Raw genomic sequence first — 19652 nt, forward strand, 5'->3', positions numbered from 1 at the left:
GTGTCTCTGCTCAGACCCTCTCTGCCAGTCTTGTCTCAAGGTGTTCATTTGTACGTTTATCACTGAAGATAATGTTGTATCGTGTACCTGACTTGGTGCTATTGTTGTGTTATTGAGGTTTAAGTGATGCAACAAAAGTTGTTGCATCAGGGATTTAGTGGTCAACACACAGATTTCAAATGTTAGCGAGCTGCAGGCATGTTGGGTGAACGTAACCCTACAGAAGCAGCAGTCTCTCTTCTACCAGGTGACTTGGCCCCTACTTGGTGCTTCAGGCTAACTTCCAAATAGAGGTGTGTCTGTTCATTCACATTACTTCTAGGAAAACATCTCCTGTGTAAATTTTGAAGCTTTACATGCGTCACAGAGCCAGAGTAGTCAAAGAAAGATCCTTATAGATCAGGGTGGCAAACAAGCATTACAAGTAGTCTAAACTAGTGTGGATTATAAAGGCCTCTTTACAGTCGCCGGTCCCGACTGGTCGCGCTACAATGTGACGTCAAAATGACGTAGATCTCGCTGGCGCGCCAGGATTTAAAGTGCACCACAAGTTCTCTCTTGTGAACTTACTGGGTTAAGATGAGTTCTTTTATGGCGAATGAAAGGCGTGATCCGACGAAGTCGGTCATCGAATCGCTGTGCAGACATTCTGAAGTATTCAAAGTGCTTCTCTTCGTCTATCATCCTCATTTGTTTCACGAGGATATTGAACTCACCATATTTATGTCTGGCATTATTCGACAAAGGAGGAGTTTCTTTGCAAGCAGGCTCAAAAGCAGCTGTTCTTCGACTCCAATAATATCATCTTAGCCACTGTTGACATTGTCAATGCTGCTGCCAGTTCTGCCATTGTTTACCTTTTTTCTTCTAGTCCGTAGAAATGGAGCTCAACAGTGACCGCCCACTTTTTTTCGGTTCTGTCTCCGAAAGTGTTTTTCCCCATTCAATTGTTTCATTGACGTTTCGAAAATTGCTTATATATAGAGTTTAAGTCTGGAACCAAGCCAACCAGCTACGACATGAATAGTGAGCCTAACACATTTGATTTGGTGCAAAAAAAACATTTTGAAAAACGGCAAAAAAGGCAAAGGTACAAGACCGTGTACAGAAACTATCATAGACTTCAATGGTAGAAGCTTGCTCTAGCCGTTTGCGGGTGCGGTAAACGTTTCTATGGTAACAGCGAGTTGGACCAATCGGAGACGTTGCTGTTACGCTTAGGATTGTGGGTAGTGTAGTTTTTCTCCATTAAATCGCGGCTAAAACATGTTTTTTCTTAAAACAAGGTTGATTTCATACGGACTTCTAGCTTCTACAGGAGCAGAAACCTTCGTTTCACAACCACCTAGCTCGGGGTCAGTCTACCTCCGATGGTTTAGACATTATGACTGATATTCTAAATCCTTATGGAGAAAATCAATGGGAGTTTTACTTCCGGAGTCGGCTGTGGGCAGGACTGTTGAGGTCTATAGCAAAGTCGGTAGCCTTTCCTCAGTTGCGACACCTCTGTTCAGGAGAACACTGCAACTAGTGTCGCGACCACCACGCGCGAGCATAAATAGTCACACTGTCGCGCGACAGGTCGGGAATGGCGAGTATACCGCACGTTTAAAGTGCCCATATTATGAAAAAAAAAATCACTTTTTCTGGGATTTGGGGTGTTATTTTGTGTCTCTGGTGCTTCCACACGCATACAAACTTGGAAAAACATCCATGCTGTTTTGAGTGAGATACGGTTTCTGAATGTGTCCTGCCTTCAGTCTCCGGGTGAGCTGTTCAAAATCGGCAGGGCTTTTTACGTCACTAGCCAAAACGAGGTGGCTAACCGTAGTATGCTAGCGCTAGCATGCTAGCTCGTTCCGAATGGCAAAACAATGCTACAACACGCACTAGTTCACCATAATCTACAAAAGAACTACCTACATGTCCCTGTTCTGCAGGTATTCCACGCAAAGTTGGAAGTGCGCCCTCGTTTAGAAGAAGTCTCCCGGCTAATCCTGCCTTGTACTGACTGAAGTTGGAGAAACAAACAGCTAGCTAGATGATGTAGTCCTTACCTAGCTACTGAGCATGTAGTCTATACGTAGCTACTGCGCATGTGCGACTGCCAACAAAGATGTTACAGCAGTGAGAGGTCTCACTCTGTAGCTAAAACAGAGACCTGAACACAGGGTGAAAAGAGGAGCTGCAGCAATGTGCAGTACAACAACAATATGGTGTTTTTTGAAAATTAAACCATGTAAACCTATTCTGGTACAACCTCAAAATACAATTATGAACCTGAAAATTAGCATAATACGGCCGCTTTAAGAGTATGTGGCCCCTCATTATATTAGTTGAACTCAAGTGTGTTATCAAACTCATTATCTGGCTTTAAGAAGAAACGGGATAGGTTTGCCATCTGACCGGGGGGGTCTGTACTACACACTACACTAAATATCAAATTTAAATATATAATTAATACATCTCTGTAGTGCAGACTCTGTACTACACACTACACTAAATATTAAATTTAAATAATTAATAAATAACCAGCTTTTCAAAATAACAGTTGCAATATGCTCATTAAACTATTTTCGAAAAAAAGTGCTGTAACAATTTTACTGGCATGGCTCCCATTCTCCTCAAACTGTGCTGAGATAACATAGCTCAGCCCATAGCTTCACTCACTCAAAGCAGATAGTATGCGTGAAATAAAAACGGGACATGTAATTTCACTGTGTGTAGTGTTAACTACGCTAACTAACCGTGTATTGTGAACAGCGTGTAGTGATTAAAAAAAAAAAAAACAGACAGCAGCTGTGTCTCAAAGACCGGGCAGCAGCCGGGACGTTGAGAATCCACGCGCGAGAGGTGATGGATATTTCCAGTCACTTCGTTGAAACGAGAAGAAAGCTTCACTGATGTGAAGAATAGGACTTTTTGTAGGCACTTTGCTGTTCCTAAGGATGTTTTCACACCTATATTTTGATTGCTTTGGGCCAAATCAGCTGATATGTTTGTAAACTTGGAGCGGTTTCCCCCTTGGTTCGGTTTCGTTTCACACGGACGAAAATCCAAGCGTACCAAATTTGCATAATTACAAATCACACAAGAACTTTCACTCCGCTTATTCGTCAGATGTGTCTGGGGCGGGAGCAGGAAAGTAAACCCACGACGAAGGTCCCGTGTTCTGGACTAGTGCATATATTTCTTTCATCTCCATGGTCCAACCAGCTCGTTTCATTTAAGTAATTAGACATTGTTTCGTGAGCGGCTATGTCTGCTCTGCTCACCGAGTAGGGGTGTCACGATTCTCCAAATCCTCGATTACATTTTCGATTCTAAGGTCACGGTTTGATTAGATTCTCGATTTTTCCTTTTTTTTAATTTTTTTAATTTTTAAAGCACAGGTTGCTATGCCATTTTTAGACTAGACTTGTATGTAATATAATATCTGACCTTTGTACCACACTACATTGTCAAATTTCATCAACATTCATTAACAACATAACGTAACAATAACATGTCTTTAGTCAATTGGAAACTTCACAATTTGTCACTAAAGTAAAAAGAAGGAAAAAAAACAATCCTGAGGGCAGACGCTTCGCACCACACGGAGTTTGGCGTTAAAGCCCCCAACGTCGTATTCCAGGCAGCGCTGCCTGGAAGGCACTAGGATTAGGCAGTGGTTATGGTTGAAGACGACGGTCGCAGCGCTGCCTTGAAGGCTGAGTTGGGGACTTAAAACACCATCAAGCCAGCACAGCAGCTGAGCAGACCGATAGCAAAGAGGGCAAAGAGGGCATTTTGCTAACTTGTTGCTCTCTCTAATATAACCAATATAAGCTGCTCTGTTTAGGCTACAAAACGTGCATGCATGCTGAAATTCAACCGGTTTTGTTGGGATAAAGCTGTAAGCAAAGCTAGCTGCTAGGCTAATGTGCAATGGTAAACACACAGAATATGGTACACACACATAGCAGAGCTTGCAAACTCTGGCTTTTTTGTCAACAACGCGAACATTGTCAACATAACTCACTGGAAATCCAAAATACTTCCACACTTTCACACACTTCAGTGAAAGAGGAGGGGGCTGAAGTTCTGTCGATGGGTCTCCTGCATCTGCGGTTGCCATGCTATCTTTTGACTGGCTCTAGCTAAGTTACAGGAGGTTGACTGACTCGCAGCACTTCAACGCGTGTTTTTTTTTTCCCGCTTGACAAGCCGACCGGACGGGACATGGGGGCGTGGCAGTATCGACGATTCCATTTTTTTAATTTGAAATTCAAGATTGTGACTTCATTTCGATCGATTTCGATTTAAAATCAAACTCGTGACACCCTTATCACCGAGACTTTGCTCTGCTCTGATGGTGTCTGTCAGCTACAACTTTAGCTGCGGCTGGTTTGACAATGGGAATGCGAGTGACGGACGGCGAGCTTGACTGCTGTCTGGATACGCTTGTTTGGTGCGTGCCTGCGTGCGTGGTTCAAAATTAACTTATTTGTCTGGTGAATGTCATTTTATCAGCTTTTGTTTTTTGGCTGGTGACGCTCGATTGGTTGGGGTTAGGCAGTGACCTCGAGTGGTTATGGTTAGGATAGCCGATTGGTCAGGGGATAGGATCTGTACAAATCGGGTTACGTTACCTTGCGTAAGCATGGACGCCTGGCCAATAGTAATGTGTGAATGCTATTGAAGGGCGGGTCTTGGCGTGACCATAGTAGGATTCGTAAATACACGTTCATGACAGGACAGGAAAAAGGCGAGGGCTAATGTGTCTGCAGCAGCAAGGTAGAAAACATGAACTTCCAATCCCTCACATCTTTCCCTTGACCCCACTGTTGGTGATATTTCTGTCAGTGGAGTCTCTCAAAACCAAATGTAGGATAGGAAAGGTGGTAGGGTCCGGTTCAGAAATGTGTTTGTGTGGGTGAGTTAGGGAGCTATTCACCAGTTAAGATGCGTTGTCCTGGTTGCCCCAATGATGCACCGGTGGAGAGGATTATGGAGGATCAGCTGGCTTTAGAACAAACTGCTGCTCTACATTTTTGCATGCTTTAATGTGGAGGAAAGTTAAAATGCACACGCAAACTTACACACACACACAAACACACAAACACGCTCAGTCCTAAAGGCTGGGCTTTTAGGCTCTGCCCCCACTTATCCTCCTAACAGTGACGACATGTTTTTGTCTGCCTGGCAGATGAACTGGCCTACTTTTACTGGCAAACCTCCCTGCCCCACAATCCATCTCTGCCCACGTGGATCCTGGATTCTCTCTCCTCACCTCTTTTTCTCCCTATCTTCGTGCGTGCGTGCGTGTTCGTTCTCACCAAGCATGGGACTAAGCTTTGGTGAATTGACAAATCAGTTTATAAGGAAACTTGTAATATCATCATGCTGTTCTCCATCAGCCTCTTAACTCCTCTCCCATCACTACACATCGTATATCAAGATAATCGGATCCTCAGTGAAAAACATCACACGACTCTCCGACTTTGGAAAAATAGAAGACAAATGCACTATTCACACACTCATTAAATTCATACTCGAAACCATAGTAACATAAACTCAGTGACTTCACTATTTTGTCAACCAATTTCTCTTCTCCCTGTTATTATGCTTTTATTCATTTATCTATCGCCTCTCTATGTTATATTTATATATGTTGTCACAGCATTTGACACAGTGACACAGTTAAGTTGTTTTCATTTAAGACAATTAAGGAGGGTAGGGACTTAGTGTCCATCACATGCTGTTGGTTAATTAAAGTGTGTGTGTGTGTGTGTGTGTGTGTGTGTGTGTGTGTGTGTCAGAAGCTGGTCTGAGATTTAGGCCAGGGAAGGGAAAGGCAGCAAGTAATCTGCCCTGACCCAGGTTATATATAGTTTGTGTGTTGCTGTGTCATGCTTTAAGAAAGCGTATTGTGTGTGTGTGTGTGTGGGCAGAGTGATAAAACTCTTGATCTAAAAATCAAACACTGAAAAAGGGAAGAATAAATGATGGAGAGAGAGAGCACGGCCCAAGGCTATAGGGAGCAACACACGCACACATTTACACATTCACACATTGTCATTCTTGACACCTCTGAAAACTTTTAGTCACCAGGCAAACATCCTGCCTGAGAAGAGATCAGAGCGCACTATGCATGCCATGCAGCTGGTGATATCAGTTGACTCCCTGCTGGCAGATGAATCCATCCTCAGACTGTTGTCTCTGCAGTTTTGTCTGCTCTGTGTCAACCCAGTCGGTTGGTACGGTACAGTTGATTTATACCATGTCTATTGCTTCTGAATGGCCCTTAAGCCAACAGGAAATATCAGGGGATTTGGCTGTTCGGAACCGGCAGAGACAGCGTATCAGGACATGTAGCCAGTGTGTCTGCTGTGCATCTTTGCAAAGCTCAGTTGCTTTTAATTGTGTTGTTGTGCATTGAAAGGCAGTATGATGGCATACAAAGTAGAAAGCTGTTTTCAAAGGTTATGGCCCAGGTTGTAGTTGTGTCCCCCCAAACAAGACACAGACTCCATCAGAGCTTTATACGTGCCCATTGCAGAAACATGAGATGTTTCTGCAATGGGTGACAAAACAGGTGATAATGTCCTCTTCAGCAGGGCTATACCGATGTAGCTTTTTTTATTTTTTTTGCATGTCTCTGGTACTTCTGCACAGTTGCAGATAAAGACTAGGCTACACTAATATTATTAGTATTATACTCGTGGCTGCATAGGATTGTTTCCGACTCGTGTGATCCAAACATTTCCAATAACTCCAGAGCGTCGTTCCTGTCAGAGCATAATGTTGCTATATATATTCATCATTATTTTATGCCCTTATTGGGTTAGCCTGCTGCCTACATGTATTTATGTTGACAAAACCGACGAGTTATATTCTTTTAAAAAAAAAAAAGTCAGTTTATTAAAAAAAAAGAATAACTTACTGATAAATCACTTTATTCAAATTCAGCATTTTGTCAGAAGATTTTTTTTTTTTTTTTTTTAGGGTGATGACGCCATAAAATATGACAGACGTTCTAAACTTCATACGAAAACCTCAATAGAAGCTTTGAATGTAGGAAACCCCCCCCCCCCCACACTTTCAGGAATATTACATAGTGAGCATGAGCATGAAAGCCTGAAAGACTTTTTTAAAAACCCCAGGTGCTTCTGAAGTGGAACAGGAAACAGGGATAGAGAAAGAATGAGGAAGAGCGTATTTGCCTTGCCTTGCCTTATTTGACTCATGAGTCTTGCCTGAGGCTCTTCCTTCATTAGCTTGGCATTGACCCACTACTGTATATTGTACATATGCCACACTTTCTCTGCATTTTGCTCCATTTTTGGGTCATACGATCCCCCTCCTACTGTTGCATAACCAGTTGAGTTAAAAAGTAGGCCACGGTACACCCCCAAAGCAGATTGGCCCCTTTATCACCTTTTTTCTCTCTCTTCGTCTGCTCCCTTTTTTTTTTTTCCATCTGTAGGAGGTACATCAACACTCAGGTCTTTCTATTCACTCAGATGACTCTGAGTGGGGGCGAGACTGCGTCATTCCTACTTGTTTCACAGTTGGGGCTTGGGTTTACATGTTGCAAAGTAAATAACAGGGCATTTGTGGTCTTGAATTGCTCCACATGTTTTAATCTCTGTATTTGAATTTCTGTTATTTAGATAACACTCAGTGACAGGTTGGCAGGTTCCAGTTAAACATTGGTTCTTTTAGTCACATCGCGGAAGTCAATGCTATTTGCATCTATCGTTAAGGATATTTATACAGGATTGTTTACTCTGTGGTGTGTTAAACCTGCACTGTGGTATGTGATCTGTTTGTCCCTTATGTGTATTTACCTATTTTATACAGTCTATGGTATTTACACAAGTGCTGTCTTATCTGGGTGATTGGTCGGAGAGAATCGTCCCTAATCACTGTGTCATCATTGCTATCGCGACAGACGGGGGGGGGGGTCCTGAACAAACCCGCCATTTTTAAATAGTTTAGTTTTGTTGCCTCTAGCTTCTTTTGAAACAAAATGTGTCTTCTGGCTGTGGCAACAGCCACATGCCAAGAATCAAAAACGACACACCATCAACGTTTTGTGTGTGTGTCGTGCTAGGTCACAGCAGTTTCTTGCGGCTGGTCGTCATAGCGACCAGCCAGGCTCGCCTCACTCATGAGGCGGTACTAAATCTGCAATGGAAAAAGGAGGACAGGGCACCGCGGCCGAGCCGAGTAGAGCTGGTACTAGCAGCGGGTAAGCGCCATAAGTGACTGTAAAGCCTTACTTGTCCTTATCTGAAAATAGACTGTGAAACAACCAAGGTTTGTTTCAGAGAATATGCAGGAACAAAGAGGCCTTGATACACAATAAACACATCACTATTTTGCAAAGTATTCAGACCATACCAGACAATGTGAGACTTTAAAAAAAAATATGTAAAGCGATTCTAAGGCTTTGTGGCATCCAGTGCAAAGATGCTAGTAGTGATATTTTGAAGGCTTCTGGTAAAGGGATCGTGCAAACATTCTACAGGGACCCACACTAGTGATGCTTTCCTGTAAGCACCTTACAGCTGCAAAGTTCTAACCAAAGAGGGATGAAATCTGTCATATAGGATTGTGTGTAAAAAATAAAAAAGTTGGGATACAATAAATGTTTTTTTAGTGTGTGAATAGTGATATGCATGTCAAGGATTCTGACTGCATTGTCCTATAACCACACTTTTAAACCGGTTCCGGGAGGCTCCACACAGAGCTTTTGCCATAGCCTACATAAATGGCCTGACGTTTATATTTGTGCGTTGGTGTGTGCGTCCCGCATGTATGTGTGGGTAGTGTGTGGAAGAGCGAGTGTGCGAGAGAGACGGTGATTAGCTTCAGAGCGAGTAGCGACTCTAGAGTCATAGTGAGAGAAACAAAGAGTCTCCCCTGTTCTTTCTGACCACGGTGGGAAATATGTAGCAGGAAAAGTTAACCCTCTCCTTGATTTCATGTTGTTTATGGAGAAGGAGAACCCAGAAATGAGTATTGGGGGGGAAATGCGACATTAGGGGCTTTCCGACCGGAGGGATTTTTGCAGTTCTTAGAACTAAACGTTCCTAGAACACTTTTTCGTCGTGTTCCAACAAGAAAAATTTGGGGATTTTTAAGTTCCTCTGGCCTCAGTAGCGTACTTTTTTTAGCTCCTACTTCAGAGCAGGGTCTTTTCCCTTTTCCTAGGTGTACGTGATTGGTCGAACTTATAAGTCACACCCACTGCCAACTCGGAAACTTGCAGATAGAGCAACAACCAACAACGGGACATTTTTAACAATTTTCACCATCTTATTCATCATTAAAGTCACTTCTGACAACGTTTTAGGCGAGAAATTAACTGTTTAGATTTCGAATATAGGCAGTCTTGCAAAAATTGATGCCGAATTGACAATTTGCTTCAAAGTTTTCGGAGTTGAGAAGCTCCATGAAGGGAGGCGACAGCCAGCAAGCGCCTGCCCCGGCCTCTAGCTCGTCGCTCGGCCAGTCTTGCTCAGACACCTCGCTGTGAGCTGGAGGTCTCTCAGACCGCTCTCGTAAATAAGAGGCTTTTATTTCGCCGTTGACGGTTCGTTTGTTTAAATATCACAACACATGTCCATCATGAGATTGACGGGAACCTGTCGTTAACTGTCTTTTCGGAGTTAAACTCCACAAGCGTGTCCTGCGGCTCGCCCGGCCGTCACACACACACACACACACACACACACACACACACACACACACACACACACACACGTCCACAGCGCAGCAGGCAGAGCGGGGGTCTGTTCGAGTATAATAAAGCCCCGTCTGTGTTTAGCAAAACATTATGTGAATTACTACGAGAATGGGACGTGCATTTAATATAGGAAAAGTGCACAAGTATTAGCATCATTTATTGTTGTTGTATGTGGCGCTAAGGTCTAGTGACGATGCTATAAAGACCGTTGCCGTGCTTGCGTCACTCCCTTACCCCCCCTCCAGTCCCTATGGCCACTTGGCCAGTGGGAATGCAAACGGAAAAAAAGATTTTTGGGGGAGATAAGTTCTTAGAACTGCTTAGAAGTGTACTTTTCCTCTTAAAAAGTACAAGTGCTATCCGGTCGGAAAGCACCGAATACCAAGCAGTACCATACCAAGTATGTCCGTTTCTCCACGTACATACAATACCTACGTACGTACCCGCGGCGTAGTTCTAACGCAGAAGCATAAATCACGCTTTACGGTTTGTCTGGTCTGGAGGTCATCCCCGTCCTTTTTTTTTAACATTGACTTGACTTGGGCTGTCTCTGTACCACTTTAAGTTCCCAACTTGTTCTCTATCTCTCTATTGTTCGCTTGTCTCTGGATTGATACATACAGTGATCAGCATAGGTGAATACACCCATGCTAAAGTTGACTAAAAAGAGGATTAAATCTTAATGCCTTAATTAAAAAAATGAGGAAAAATCCAACATTTAAGGACATCAATTTTCTTTGTGAATGAAGAATGTATCGTAAATAAATAAATGTTCTTCCTTAAAATACAGGGGGCATACGTCCGTACACCCCTATGTTAAATTCCCATAGAGTCAGGCAGATGTTTATTTTTAAAGGCCAGTTATTTCATGGATCCAGGATACTATGATCCTGATAAAGTTCCCTTGGCCTTTGGAATTAAAATAGCTCCACATCATCACATCCCCTTCACCATACCTAGAGATTGGCATGGGGTACTTTCCATAAAATCAGCTCTCAATGCAAATCAAACCAGCTATTAGGCTAACTGAAAAAAACCCACGCCAATCTCTAGGTATGGTGAAGGGGATATGATGATGTGGGGCTAAGGGAACTTTATCAGTCAACTTTAGCATGGGTGTATTCTAGGGGTGGGAGGAAAAAATCGATACAGCATAGTATCGCAATATTTTCCGTGGCAATACTGTATCGATACACAGACGCCAAGTATTGATCCTTTATTAAATATGTGTTGGTCAGTTTGTCTGCTTGACAATCCCATTTTGGAGCAATACAATTAAAGTGAGATGAACAAACAGAGAAATGTATCTTTTTAGATAAAACCGATGTTGACAGTTTCTTTTTGGGGACATCATATGAAATTGGGAAAAACTTGAAGTTGGAACAAAAGGTAATGAATTGCAATACACTGGCAGAATATTGCAATATGTTTAAAATCGCAATAATATCGTATCATGACATAAGTATCATATCGTATCATAAGGCCTCTGGTGATTTCCCACCCCCCTAGTGTATTCACTTATTCTGAGCACTGTATACATGTGCAGGAAGGCCAATTTATGAATAATGTTATAATAACTTTCAAAGGTTTTATAGCCCACACAGGGTTTAAGTGCTGTGAGATACTGCATTTTGCAAGAGGGATCGGAAGGAAGTTTGTTGCAGTTTTGTCTTGATTTTTCAGTTCTATTTTATTAAAGTTCCTCCATAAAGTGTAAATGGCTTGGCCCTATGACACTGAACACGTAATTGGAAGGCCTTTTCTCTTGTTTTAGTCTACCCTGATAGTCAGTTACTGAGTTACTAAATAAAAAGGTTACATTTTCATAGGCTTGAAAATATTTTTACTTTGTCGACTTTTGATTTGAGTTTAGACATTAATTATCTTTTTTTTTTTTTGCATGTTCTTATAATTTGCTGGCATTTAGTTTTACAGCAGTCTGTTGCATAATTTTGTACGTGTCATCTTCCCTGTACATCCGTGGGTGTTTTAGTGGTTGAGGGTGGAGGGGGGGGGAACAGGAGACATTTGAAACGCAGGCCAACATAGTTTAAAGCTATGGATCTAAGTTTAGCCAGGAGTCTATATTAGCCTGTGGTTCCTATTTACTCCATAGTATCTGTACACTGCTCTGCTCTTAGGTTTCCCTCACTAGCTTAGTGGCCCACCCCCAGCCCTTTTTGGGAAGGTGTATATTACGAGCATATAGGAACGTAGAGCGTACTGTTCATCAACAGGGACCCAAAACACACGGTAAAGATCATGTCCTGGTGTCGGAGTCAGCTGTGCCTCAGAGTTGAGGAGCTAGGGCTTTTTTTACCTGGACATGCACGTTTTAACATTCAGACGGTGGTAAATCCATCACAGAGAATGCAGAGATGGTAACTTCTCTACCAAGCCTCAGGCATCTTTACTGCAACATAGCCAGAGGACCGTATCAGTAATGGGTCAAAACTCTTAACAAATTTGGTAAATGGCTTGTTGACTTGAGTAGCTTTTAATGTTTGTATTAACACCTTGTTTTACTGTGTTGTCATTTGCTCATAAATCTGATAGTGTTTACAGCACAGCTTTCATAAGATCCTCTTACAAATGAAGTCTCAGGCAGATGTTCTTGTCATCTTGTATCTGCTCATTCAGCTCAGATGTTAATGAACAGAATACAGATGGAGGGGCTCTGTGAGTGACAGGACACTGACTTGCACAGGTGGCTGTCTTTGTGTGATTGGGAGTATGTGTGCTCCCTGCTTATCTCCCTCCTCCTGCCAGCCAGGCTGACAGGGTGCTAACATGACTGTCCATGTGTCCCGCTCTCTCCTGACACTGATATTCGACCGCTCAAGGAGAGCTGCTCCAGTTTCAGAATCACATGCTGTTTGTGTTGGAGCTCAGTATCTTTGTGCCTCTTGTCACTGATGCAAAGTGTTGTTATGCTCCGAGTATGATTTTTGCATTAGTATTTCCATGCATGCCTTCAGGTTTAAATAAATGTACAATGCACATGCCAGTGCCTCTGGTTCCCCATAATAGGTGTTAGAGGTCTTTCTGCATTAAAGGTTTAGGATACAACATTTTTTGTCACATACAGCAAACATCTCCTCACTATCTGCTAGCTGCCTGTCCCCTGAACACACTGTAAAAAAAACGCGGTCTCTGTAATTTCATTTGTTGGCTCTAAAGCAATCTGCTGACCAGACCGACTCACAGTATTAAAGTTCAAAGTAGTTAAGGGTAGATATAGTTTGTGGGTGAGCTTTGGGAAAACCCTATGAGCGTCATAGCAGAGGTTTGAGCAGACCTCTTGTCCATTCAGCTTCACTCTCCCCTTGCTACCTTGTTCACTTCAACTCCACTGTTAAGGTAACCAACTGAGAACCAGCTGTCTCTCCTCTGCTGGTTTCTTATGGCTTCTTCTTCCATTCCTATTTATTTTGCACTCTCTGTCATCAGGACCATATGCTTAGCATGCATACCACATCAGCAGTTCTGTTTTTAAAAAGATGTTTTTACAGTAGCCCCTGTAGTCTGGCAGAGATAATGTAGGTTAGCCCTGTTGGCCTTGAGCAGATAAAGTGCAGCTATGTGTTGCCGACATTCTGTACCGCACATTATTGGTCACCTTGAAAGTAGCTTACCATAATTAAGTGGACACGCTAGGTGTGCGAAAATATGGAGGCTGAAATATGTCATTTGCATATCTCGATAACTATATATATATTTTTTTATAATCTCAAGATATAGTGTGTTTTCTGGTATTTCAATAAAAAAAATGGTTTATGTGAAATAACCACATGGTGAAGCCTATTTTTGTGTGTATTAAATACTTGAGAAAATAAAGATCAGATCGTAAAGCATCGTTGTCGCAGTTCGGCCGCTGGTTTTTCCACATTGCGATAGAAACTATATTAAAAAAAATTATACAATAGACACTTTTATATCGTTTTGACGATGTTTGAGTATGCCTTTGTCTTGCTCTGTGCCTCTCTCCTTGTAGCCAAGATGTTTCCTGACTGTCCTTGGGGTTAATCTCTCTCCCTTAGTGTATCTCTGTTTTTCCTCATGCACATTCAGCCTTCTTTGCTCTCCTGCACTCATGGTATTTTTATTGCCTGTGCCCAAAGAGCTCGTGTCAGTTGCCTCCCCCCCCCCCCCGAGGGAAGGAAGTGCTCTCAGTGTGAAGGACCTTTCAAATCAAAGGCACTTATTGCTTACAGCATTGTTACTTACTGTGCTGTTAAACTTCTAATCTTTGTTTAAAACCCACGCCATGATGTGGAAATGGCAACACGTTGACGCTGGGTTTTAATGATGGCATTGATTTCTTTTTTGTTCTTTTCCCTTTTTTTTTGCAACTACTTGTACAGTAACTGCCATTGATTATCCTCTCATTTACAAGGCCCAGACACACAGAGCCGACGGCCAAACGTCGGCAGAAAAGGCAGTTAGGCTGATCAGTCTCCTCAAATTGGTCAAAAAATTGCTTTGGAACACACCAAAGCGCCGAGACGTAATACGTCTCCATAACAGCAGGCAGCGCTAATCTGTATTTTCGTCCAAAAATGAAAACCGGCAGCTGATTGGACGAACGCGTCACGTGGGTCTGGTTTCTCTAGAAATTCAAAGCCAGACTGTCATGGCAGCTTGTTCAGAATACGATCTCATATTATACTAAAATAGTTCACCGAAACGTGTTTCTGAAAACATTTTAAGTGAGAAATAGGCCGTGCAGTTGCTGAATCTGTCTTCATTTCAGATCGACAAAGGTCAGTTTAAAAGATTTTCGTCAGATTTTGAGAGACTCTAGTCATGCTCATTCCGCTCCCCGTTTCCGGGTTAGCTCTCTACCAATCAGATGGGTCATTTGAGTCCGACTGCCGCCCCGCCGATTAATCATGTCAAATCGGCCAAAATGAAGGACGACGGCCCCTCGGACGGATGACGGCACGGAACACACCAAACAGACTCGAGTCACTGACCTCGCCAGACTGTCCAACGGCCGGTTGTCGGCTCTGTGTGTCCGGGCCTTTAGTTACATTCTCCTGTTGTGTGATGATCACAATCATTTTGCATTGCGTTGACAATTTCTTCCCGGTGTATGTTTCAGGTACCCCAGTCAATATGTGTATTGTTCAGAGCAGAGCTCGTCTGGCCCTGGTCAGTCTGCGAGGGACAGAAACCCAGAAGAGGACCAGAAGCAGGAGCAGGAGCAGGACTCCACGCAACACAAGGTGTGTTGCCGTTTTCTTTACATGTTTTAATCAGTCACATTACGCATTGCTTTTAATAAACAGCCTTAATACACTATTGTAATAAATAACACAGATGTTTGATAAATTATATCAAATAATCCTTGTAACACCAACTTCCTGGTGTTGTGATTTAATTATTGATGTATCACACTGCTCAACCTCCCTGGGAAAGCTTATGCAAGGGTGCTTGAAAGGAGGCTCTGACCGATTGTCGGACCTCAGATTGAGGAGGAGCAAAGGGGATTCTCTCCCCAGGTCTAGGTACAGTGGACCACCGCTTAGACCTTCTAGGGTTGCTAGAGGAATCATGGGAGTTTACCCTGTGTCACCAAGGGAGTATGGGGTACCAGGGCTGTTCGGTGCTTATATCACTGGAATGAGAGCTGTGTCCGTATTCTACGTTCCAAGCCTCACCGATGCTGATGAGCTTTGGATAGTGACCAAATGAATGAAATAAGTGGCTAAGGCTCACCCTTAGAGAAAGGAGAGACAGCGTTTCCCACAGATTAGAAATTTGTGTCTTTCTGCGTAAGCAGCACTGGTTGAAGCCTGAAAATATTTCAAACAAATGAACAACATAACTAATTCCACTGGTCGGACTGTTGAGCTCTGTTTCAGACTGATACCTCCGGTTCAGGCTGGTCCTCATCCTCAACACGTGCCTTTTTCAGTCGCGGAAAATACTTTTCAATACTCATCTGGATTGAAGCAGCAAACATTCAGTGTAAGAGTAAAAAAATGACATACCATTTATTTATAATAACTTTATTTGATTCACAGCTGCTACATATAGTGTTTTGACCTCGACAACCCAACTGCATTTTACCGCAAACAGACTAGTTAACTTTCTAAAGCAGGCGCAATCACTTGTTTGCTAAGAGTCGGGTCGGGACTCCAACATTAACACGCTGACAACATTGTATTCAGAATATAAAATATTTTTATAGCACTTTTTGATGTGTCGTCGTGTAAAGGTGTTCACGAGATACCAACCTTTCGTGGTGAACTTGTGAATTTCGCCAGCCGTCTTCTCCATAGACGGTGTTTTCATGGAGACGAGTGCACGGGGGATGATCGAGGGGCTGTGTGTGTGTGAGAGAGAGAGAGAGAGAGAGAGAGAGAGAGATGTGTGATTGACAGAGAGACGGAGGAGAGCAGGGAAAGGAAATGCAGCTGAACGAATGCTGCGTGTTTTTAAATGGCGTTAAAACATTTATTTTTTTTTATAACGAAACACAATGTGTTGATTGTTTGGCACACCGCCCAAAATATAGTCTGTGTGGGAAACACTGAGAGATCCGTAGGGAGCTCAAAGTAGAGCCACTGCTCTTTGTGTCAAAAAGAGCCAGTTAAGGGGATCAGGATGGAGGTTAAAGGTTTCCCTGGTGTGTCCAACTGGTAGGAGACCCCTCGGTTGACCCAGAACACACTTGGGAATGCCTCGGGTTCCCCACAGGAGGAGCTGGAAAAATATTCCTGGGGAGAGGGACCTTTGGACTACCTCACTTATCCTGCTGCCACAGCGACCTTTCCTTGGATAAGCCACAAACAAATGTAGCGTGGGTATTCAATGTGGTTAACAGTGCTGGTTCATCTAGTTGGCCAGCTGTTGGATGGTAAGCAGTATCATTGGACTCAATGCTCGTGGTGAGATGTACGAGTTAGCAGAATACCCAGAGGACAGCGGTGGGAGTTGGGTCATGCGCTTTAATGCACCCTTGGTTAAAGGGAACCCAAGCATGTGGATGGTGGGAGGGTGAGGGTATTGCATAAATCTGTTATTTCTCCCACCAAGATGGGCGTTATTGAAGAAGAAAACAACATATCGGTCGTTTCACCATATCTCTCTATCTTTACGACTGATAATCTTGTTTGACACTGTGTCAGGGACCCTCGTAAAGAGTGAACACCATGTTCAGAACATGATTAGAGCCTTTTCCAGATAAAAAGGCTTAGAAAGCAGCCCACTTGCATGTTGTCAAGAACATAGGCTTCTCTATATAATAAGTCATAGAGGTGGTTTTGATATAGGCCAGGACCTGCCCTGTGGGGTTAAGAGTTCAGAGAATACAAAGCTTTCCCAATTCTCTGCTTTGTCCTTTTTTTGCAACCTTGGTGAATAATGTCGGAGACTAATCCATCTTAAGTCAGTCTGTGGATGACATTCCATCAGAGTTGAGAGTAAAGCGGTTTTGTCTGAGGTGAACTGATGCTGGCTCAGAGCTGGGTTAAAATATTTGATATCCTCCGCTCTTATGAATGGGCCCTCAAACGTGTGTGTGTGACTGAGAATCATTGTTAGTGGTCCAGCAACAAACAGGCGTGCCAGGGCAGTTCAACAGGCCTGCAGTCTGTCATTGGCCCTATGACACAGTCTTTGTCTGCCAACAAAAGCCCTTTTTACAACCTGAGAAGCAAAGACCTTTTGCATCTGACATTTTCGCACAAAATGCATTTCTTTAATAACCATAATCCATCCGGAATGTCCTGCAAACAGTTTGAAATGTCATTCTGAGACGGTTTTCATTTTTAGCTGGTGATTTTTCATCCGTTGTAACTGTTGGTTCTTATTTCTTTTCTACCTAGGTGTTGGAAGAATGGACGACACACACATCATACGATATGGGACTAGAGACGGAGAGAGCAGCACTAGAAAAGCTAGCAACACACAATGTGCTCCAAGAACAGGTAACAGCATATATCTACCAGTTATTAAACAGTCTCAAAACTACTGTAGGGCTGGACAATATTGACAAAATAAGCATTGAAATATACAGGGCTATATTCAATATGGTGCAAATCCTTAAATAATATTTTTTTTTTTTAAAGAAACGCGAGTAGAGATCATGGTATTTCAACTTGCAAATAGTCGTCGTTTTCCTCATCATATTATGCACACTAATGAAAGATGGTTGTCTATTGTAATCACTACCTATAAATAGGACAAAAGGGGAAATATGTTGTAAATGATGAAACAAGTTGGTCTCTAGTCATTTGTGTACTTGAACTGGTTTAGGTTGTAAACGGTGATTAGTAGGGGTGTGCAAAGAAATCGATTCACATTCATATCGCGATTCAAGCTCTACCGATTCAAAATCGATTCATAGAATTCCAAAAATCAATTCATATATTGCAGTAGACATACAATTTAAATATATATATTTAAATTGTATGTCTACTGCAATCACATGGGAAAAGTAACTACATTTACATACTGTGAATCTTTTTTTTTTTTTTTTTTAAGATTATGTTTTTGGGCATTTTCAGCCTTTATTTTGATAGGACAGCAGAAGACATGAAAGGGGGGAATGACATGCAGCAAAGGGCCGCAGGTCGGAGTCGAACCCGTGCCCGCTGCGTCGAGGCGTGAATCGTTTCTTTTTTTTATCGTGAATATTTTTTGAGTCAAATCAATTTTGAATTGAATCTGGAGCCTAAAAATCAATATTGAATCAAATCATAACATTTTCTGAATCGTGCACCCCTAGTGATGAGCTAAATCAGTAGTAATGCAATTAAATAAAAGTGGGTTTTTCAAGTGTGATTCATAATTAACAAGATGTTCGAGGAGATGGTGCTCACTTTTGTTTTTTAAGTTTTTTATGTGAATGTTTTTGTGTTTTCTCTCACCAGACTGTGAATCCTCGGCAGGCTGAGGGAGAGGAGACCAAGCCTGACCCAGAGTCTGATACTGTACCTGTTGCCCCTGAGCCAGAACCCCAACCAGACCCCCATGTTGACGAGGACCTGCAGACTGACACCCAGGACCATGACCAGGAGGTCCCTGTGTCCTCAACTCCAGAACCAGTTCCAGCACAGGGCCGAGTGTCTACAGATGCCCCAGCCCCAGCAGAGATCGTCAGTGACGCCCCTGCTGCACAGCCCAGCCTGGACTCAACCTCAGCCACATCCCCAGATGAAGCTGAAAACGCACCTACCTCACAGAGTGACGACCACACCCACACAGGGTAAGCTCAGAATCACTTCCTCATTCCAGAGACCTTTTCTCTGGCATTAGAAGTTGGCTATAACCACAGAGAAGTCACATTGGCAAACAAAAAATTAGAATCGTAGATACAAAATACATGTTCCTCTTATGATGGTTAAAGCCAATTTCAAGCCAATCTAGGCATGTTTTCCATTGCACATTTGCTTTGATATTTTTTGTTGGTTAACTTTTGTTCCCTTCAGTTTTTATTTGAATTATTTAGTTTTATTTATTTAACCACGGACTGATCACAAACTGAAAGATAAGCTCAGAGGAGAGCTGGTCTGACAGCCTGGATATTTCCATGTCACTTTTTATGGAACTGGAGGCCAGTTCTGATCATACTGATCATACTGTATACAGTGACATTTTGTCTAAAGGAAGTTGATGGACATTGTGGGAAATCTCCTGTGTGGACATGGAACTTTGACCAAGATTATTCTGGAAATGACCTGCGTCGAACCTTCAAGAAGAATATGTCCATCCAGTGGCAACTCCTCTCTCAAAGTGGCTGTCAACATCAGGACATTTTAAGACGTGCACATCAACTGCCCCACCAGCAAGCGACCTCTCCACCCCCTTTGTCCATCTATTTCTTGCTCTACTCTCTCCCTATGCTCTGTGTCGTTTATCTCCTCTTTCTCTTCCCTTCCTCTCTCCCGCCCCATCCTCCCCTCCC

At 42.7% G+C, this 19652-nt stretch overlaps 1 protein-coding gene across 8 annotated transcripts in view; it reads left to right on the forward strand.

Moving 5' to 3' along the window:
- Positions 1–19652, forward strand: part of suco (SUN domain containing ossification factor) — a 58624-nt gene that overhangs the window by 14888 nt on the left and 24084 nt on the right. For 7 of the 8 annotated variants that reach the window (XM_078259625.1, XM_078259619.1, XM_078259620.1 and 4 more), the window contains exons 2-4: positions 14841–14964; positions 17572–17673; positions 18619–18953. In XM_078259625.1, coding sequence (XP_078115751.1) covers positions 17608–17673; positions 18619–18953 — 401 coding nt within the window. In that variant the 5' untranslated portion in view covers positions 14841–14964; positions 17572–17607. Of the gene's footprint in view, positions 1–14840; positions 14965–15351; positions 15710–17571; positions 17674–18618; positions 18954–19652 lie in introns of those variants that run through there. The other variant, XM_078259623.1, reaches the window with a different exon arrangement.

The sequence above is a fragment of the Sander vitreus genome, chromosome 9 (genome assembly GCF_031162955.1).
Source record: "Sander vitreus isolate 19-12246 chromosome 9, sanVit1, whole genome shotgun sequence".
NCBI classification, from domain to species: Eukaryota; Metazoa; Chordata; class Actinopteri; order Perciformes; family Percidae; genus Sander; species Sander vitreus.